Source organism: Anopheles merus, chromosome 3L (assembly GCF_017562075.2).
Source record: "Anopheles merus strain MAF chromosome 3L, AmerM5.1, whole genome shotgun sequence".
Classification (NCBI taxonomy): domain Eukaryota; kingdom Metazoa; phylum Arthropoda; class Insecta; order Diptera; family Culicidae; genus Anopheles; species Anopheles merus.
In genome coordinates, this window is record NC_054085.1 from 10,596,001 (window position 1) to 10,602,075 (window position 6,075).

Below are 6,075 nucleotides of genomic sequence, written 5' to 3' on the forward strand. Positions count from 1 at the left end.
CGGATTTGACTCCGGATCAGTCCGGATCAATCCGGAACAGTCCGGACGTTGCAATTGCTAATTCCCAAAATGACTGTTTAGACAATTCTTGATGAGTTCATTGACTTTAAAGTAAGGCATCGAATATTTACGAAAAGGTTTAACAATTTACACGAACTGATCCGGACTGATCCGGACTGATCTGATGCACTGAGATGCACTGTTACCCTGATATTGTTTCCAAAACAACGGTTTAGGGTATGCCTGCAAGATCTCCCCAAAATAACCATTTTAACACGCGTATTTTTCTGCCCAATTGCTAAACAGCGTATACTTCTGGGTGGATAACCATCTGCGCATCTATGACATTTTAGATCTAGAAAACTCAGTTTTTGGAAACATAAATACACGGCACACACTGTGTTCTGAGATCGTCCTCTCAACGCAAGTTTGATACTGCCGAGCTTCCCATGTATATCGTACATACAGTGAAAGACGCTTTTTGCGAGGACTGTTTCTTTTCTGGCCTGTGTTATGAAGTAAATTTTATCCAGCCTTTTACATAGATACAGACTTCCATCTCGACTGGATACTGCAGAAAAAGGACGATGGTTCAAATGAGTCGAATGTCATTCGACTTGCACGGGCAACTAATATTCCTAAAAGCATTTTTCTGAGGTACTTCTTCGTACTTCATTGCGTACACAAAAACGGTCATAAATAAAAAAAAATGCGTTCATAACACAACTTACGGAACAGAAATAAATTGATGAAAATCATGAATGCGAGTGTACCTCTTTGTGGTAGGCCTATGGTAGACAATCTTTTAATTTTCTCGTTTCTGATTATTAAAGCACAACCTGTACGTGCCATGCAAAATGCAGAGAAAATTGCTTTCAAAAGCACATACCCAGTAACCAAAAATTTATCAAACACAAAAAAGGACAGATTTGCGTTAACAGCACAGCTGGTGAAAAAGATTCCTGGTGGTTAACAAAACTTTTCCTCCCCATCCAACCCCACCGATGGGGTTACAGAAATTGTCAACCGCACGTTGCAGACCTTTTGTCAAAATTAGTTACAAACCGGACCGGGGCCGAAAAGTTTCTCGCCCGTTGGTGAAATGTAACAGAAGTTTTCAGCATTCGGTCGATGGTAGCAATTATACCAACCGTAGAGACAGACAGGCAACAAAAACCTATCAACATCAGGTTGTCAAAACCATGCAGAGAGTTTAAAATGATTTTGCTCCATTCATTATGCTCAATTTCGCAACGTATGGGTTTTCATTTTAAATTATATCTTAATAAATTTCATAAAAAAGTAAACATTTGATTCTGTCCTACGCCATGCAGAAGTTAATCATGGCTGGAAATAGTTGGCTCATGGTTTAGTTCTGATAAACGTTCTTGACATGCTGTTTGCACCACCACATCATAAACATGCACTGCGCAAAACAGGAAATCCATGCCCAACTGTAATGAGACCGTCCGGCCACAGTGCTTTCCCCTCCATCACTACAGCACTACGGTGGCCTTCCGACACATCTCCATCCATCCGAAAATCCGCCCAAAGTTTATCGTTTGATAAAAAGTGTGCGATAAATTAACGTCTCGCTTCTGACGTGGCTGCGAGTGAATTCCAAACCCATCTTGAGCGTTTGCTGTTTCTGGCAGGTACCGTACCCGTCCACCATTGATCACTGAGCAAGGGGGAAATGTTTGCATCAAATCGAGAAAACCCAGACCCGGAAGCCCAGCCTTGGAGGGGAGTCAATTCAAGCATCAACATCAACAACACCAACAAAAAATACAACGGCAACGAACCAACCGTCCAATGCATCTGTTGCAACACTTTCCCCGTTTTTTCAGGCAACAACGTGAAAGAGAAATTAGTTCGGTTTGCATCTCAGCATCTGAACTTTTACTGCTAAAATGGGAAAGAAACGCTACCAACCCACCTCGTAAGCTGCAAACCTAATAGGATGTGTGTGTGTGTTTTTGGCCCCCAAAATGCTCCCAGACCGCGTGGATAACCGCACCAAAGCACTGAATCTTCCAGCACGCAGTGGACTCGAGAGAAGTGTACTGACCGTTCCGAGCTAAACGAACTACCCGGCTGGCCCTGCCATCGATAACAATCAGTGACTTTTGAATTATTTTACCAGAAGCTCTATCCACCTTCAGAGTGGTGGGGGATAACGGCCATAAGTCTAGGGCTTACCTAGTACTCCTTCAGGCTCCAGTTTTCCATAATTTTATTCCCAGAATCGTACTGCAACACGAAACTCCCCAAAAACCCTGTACACTTTTGCAACCTTCCATGGTCGAAATTCGTGGTCAGTAACTGTACACTGACCACACTGCACAACGGTTCGCTCGACCTAAGGGTACCGGTCCATCGCAGCACAGGTCCGGCAAAAGAAAATGCTGATTAGTAGGTAGCAAAGCCACACTATCCATCAAGATTAGGTACACATTGCTCGGAAGGTGTGTTCGGCGCTGCTGTTGCTCCGGAAATGGTGGCTCTGGCGGTCGCGAAGGGAAATATTTTAATTAAAATGTCTCATAACGAGTTATCTCCTGCAAACCGTGTGCCGGCAAAACCAATCCGGCAAACCCGGTGAGGCAAAACTCATCCAGCAATACAGCTCCAGTTTGCGTTTGCGTTGAAATTCTTTGCCCACGGTAAACAGTTTCTAGTGTTAAATTGAGAAACTGTGTTTGGGGCTTCTTCGAAACCGTGCGCTTTGCCACGAGTTACGAAATGTTGATTTCGGGAGCTGAAAATTCGGAACTCCCTATTTGCTTGGATGCGCAATATCAGATGTCGGTGGGATTAGGATGAAACTTGGAAGCTACTTATCGCTACGGACACCCCTTACTGATTGCCAGCTGTTTGGCAAGTGTGGTTCGTTAGGTTAATTGGCCGGGCAAGCAGTTTGGCTCGTCAAACTTGAAGCCCACTCTTTTCGTTTCCCGTTCTGTGTGTGTGTGTGCGAACAATCACAGACAGTTTGGTCAAGCAAGTGCTTATGATTGCTAAGCACTCAGGTTCTGCTTGATCCTCGGAGCACGAGATTTGCAAGAGCTTTCGGACACCTTGCGCCTTACTTCCGTTGATTGATGCTCGTGGTCAAAGACTTGGCAAATAGCTGCGTCGAGGCATTTGTATCACCAACGAAGGGATGGTGTACACCCACCAGTCTAGACGTGTTTTTGCTTAACAACTTACCCTCAGAAATGTATTTCGGAGAATTAGCAAGTGATAAACAACTTCCGACGCTCATACACTTAACAAGTCCTCATTTATTGTTTACCGAACAGCGCGAGCAGAACTAAATTCTACACCAAAATTCCACGGAACATCTCCCGCTCCAACCATCCCATGTAGTGGCTAACGTTCGTGTACACCCCTGGCACACCGTCTCGGCCACAGCGGGGCCACCCGAAGCTGGTTATGCCGGCCAAATACCACACACCGCCCACCGCTTCCATCAGCGGCCCGCCCGAATCCCCATGGCACGTGTCCTCATCGCGAATGCCACCAGCACATATATGGCCCAACCCAACACCGACCCCACTGGGCACCTGGAACAGCTTCTTGCATCGCTCCTTGTCGAATGCGCGAAGATTGATCTGCTTCAGCTGGTACGACATACCGGTGGCTATTGGGGAGTGGAGAGTCGTAAATTAAAATGCATTCCACTGTCCAGCCAGGTGTCATCTTCTCTACGCCACTGTGTACTTACACTCCTTCCCTGATTCGGTCGAACCCCAGCCTGCTGCTGTGTACTCTATTTCTGGTTCATCCGACGACCCCCACGGTAACTGGGCCGTGTCGTTGGAAACGGGCAAACATATCGGTGCGACAAAGACATTGTACTCCACGTCCGCTGCCAGTTCGATCAGCACAATATCGTTCACGTGTACGCCCGCGTTAACGCGATACTCGGGATGCTGCACAAAGCGGGCGACATCGTAATCCTTTCGGCAGATCGGTACGTCGTAGCCTTTGACCTGCTTGCAGTCCTTGCTTCCGCGATGGTTCATGAAATTCCATTCCGCAACGCGCACCGAGTGGCTGGAGTGGCGATGTGAGATAATAATAAATCTCTGTTAGCAACGAGCGGTTTCGATTAGAATCGGAATAATCGGTGGAATTCATCATGGCATTCCCTCTGTGCGAGGGAGGCATTGAACATGCACTGATAGGTGTAATTGAAAGTATGCTATGCGCAATAGATCGTTTGTCATAGGGACGTCAGGAGACCTTTTTCGAAAGCATTGGTGTGTTCCTTACTTTCTTACCCATTTCTTCATACTTACATTTTCCATCCCTTGCTCTTCGCCGCGGTGAAACAGTGGGCAGCACTCAGCACAAACCGCTTGCTAACCAGTGATGCGCCACAGTTGCCGTGAATCTTACGATTGCGTGCCTGAAACCGCAGCATCGCCATCCAAGGAAATTCGCCCAGCTCCGTATCGTTGCCACCGATGATACGGACGCCAAAAGCGGCCGGCCCACAGTTCGGCTCGTTCACAAACGCAGGACAGCATACGAGGGCCACTCCATCGGGCCGTGTGCCACACTGCAGCCCCTCCAGGTGAGCCGTATCGCTGTGCGCAAACAGATCCTTCCGCAGCAAGTCAAGAATGTAACCACACTCACGCACCCGTACACAGCGTCCGGCGGTCCCGTTTGGCGTGGTGCACGGTTCGTGCTCCTGTCCATGGCACTGGTCGATGGCGATCACCAGCAAGCAAAGCAAACCGCAAGCTACATACCGCCAGCTATACATTTCGAAAAACTGCACAGTGTGGTAAACGATCCGCAAGCAATGAACTGTGGAACAGCACTAAACAGCACATTGCAGCAAGATTACGACACAGATTCGGTGACAGAGTATTGATGACGGAAGTGAAAAAAAACGCCCCTCTTTTGTGCATTGTATCATTGCAATGCGTGAGCCCCGTCAGTATGGGGAATCACCGAAGTTTGCAAAATACGCATTACCAAATGCAGCAGAGGGTTGTTTTTGTTCTCTCTTTTCGAGGAGAGAAACAGACGGTCCATTATACTTGAAGCCACAGATGAATTCATCTTCTTTATTTAAATTCAATAATAAAACATTTGTAAGAAAAAAATCGAGTATATAGCAGCAGGCCTTGAACGCTGCGATTAATTATTGCTGTTAAGCAGAACATCAGACAACCGGATTCTTTATTATCTTTCGCCCTCACACTGTGTTATCCATATGTCTGTATCACACAGTGGTTCACAAAATTTTGGTAACGTTGCAGAATCGTAAAACTTACTACATTTTATAATTATCGTATTTTTTTTTTAGAAAAATGACATCTTATTCACGTCTGATTTTTTTTTATTTCAGGATCAAAACAATTTAAAACTTGTTTTTAACATCAATTTAACCACCACCAAGTGAAGAATTCATGTGTAACCAAGTAAATGGAAATTAAATTGGCTGAAAAGATCCATTAGAATATTTACGTTTATTTTAGAATTATTTGCAAATTGATATTTTGTACAAATTACTCGAAGTTCGATAAGTTTACAAAAAGTGGAATTTTGGAAAATGTATCTTTCTTTCGTTATTATTACTGTCAGTGCGATCTATGAACTCTTATCGGGGAAAGACTTTTCTGGTTTGTTGATATGCAATCGGAGAAGGTCAGAGGCTCAGGCCTGATCTTGAAGTCTTTATTGGCAGAGAGATAGTCTCTCAGAGAATAGCCAATGGTTGTTAGCAGCTCAAAATAAAAATATGACAAAACATTGCTAAAAAATAATTACAATTTTTCGCTATACTAATGTAAGTTTTTTACCGTTTTAACCAATAAATGGTGCTATAATTTGGATTATCTGTTATTTAAACCAACAAATACAATACTTCTGATAATTTATCTATCTCTGATAATTAAAAATTAATGCTTTGAGTTGAAATTTGACTAAATAGTGAGGCTCAAGTTACCAGATGCAGAGGTGCAACAAAGCCCGTAAGGCACTGTATACACTACGGCTAATTTGCATACATCACAGGTTGCTTTTTTAATTAAATCTTAATTGTCCGGACAC

At 44.4% G+C, this 6,075-nt stretch overlaps 1 protein-coding gene and 1 long non-coding RNA gene across 2 annotated transcripts; one reads left to right on the forward strand and one right to left on the reverse strand.

Annotated features, from left to right (window-relative positions):
• Positions 1–3,275: 3,275 nt before the first annotated feature.
• Positions 3,276–4,823, reverse strand: LOC121599279 (CLIP domain-containing serine protease B14). Its single transcript, XM_041926985.1, has 3 exons — positions 4,308–4,823; positions 3,731–4,062; positions 3,276–3,646 (listed from the first exon to the last, which is right to left on the reverse strand). Exons 1-3 carry the CDS (start codon positions 4,778–4,780, stop codon positions 3,324–3,326), a joined length of 1,128 nt encoding a protein of 375 aa, XP_041782919.1. The 5' UTR covers positions 4,781–4,823; the 3' UTR covers positions 3,276–3,323.
• A 320-nt stretch (positions 4,824–5,143) lies between these two features.
• LOC121600072 lies at positions 5,144–5,858 on the forward strand. The gene is made up of 2 exons (XR_006005779.1): positions 5,144–5,270; positions 5,372–5,858. It is a non-coding gene; the product is annotated as an uncharacterized LOC121600072 (long non-coding RNA).
• Positions 5,859–6,075: the final 217 nt, after the last annotated feature.

What these genes read in the sequence shown, in the direction of transcription:
- LOC121599279 (XM_041926985.1), bottom strand. Translation starts at nt 4,780, where the DNA reads ATGTATAGCTGGCGGTATGTAGCTTGCGGTTTGCTTTGCTTGCTGGTG. An exon ending in AAGAGCAAGGGATGGAAAAT is followed by an intron (nt 4,063 to 4,307) that starts GTAAGTATGAAG and finishes TCGCCACTCCAG; the next exon opens with CCACTCGGTGCGCGTTGCGG. An exon ending in GACCGAATCAGGGAAGGAGT is followed by an intron (nt 3,647 to 3,730) that starts GTAAGTACACAG and finishes ACTCCCCAATAG; the next exon opens with CCACCGGTATGTCGTACCAG.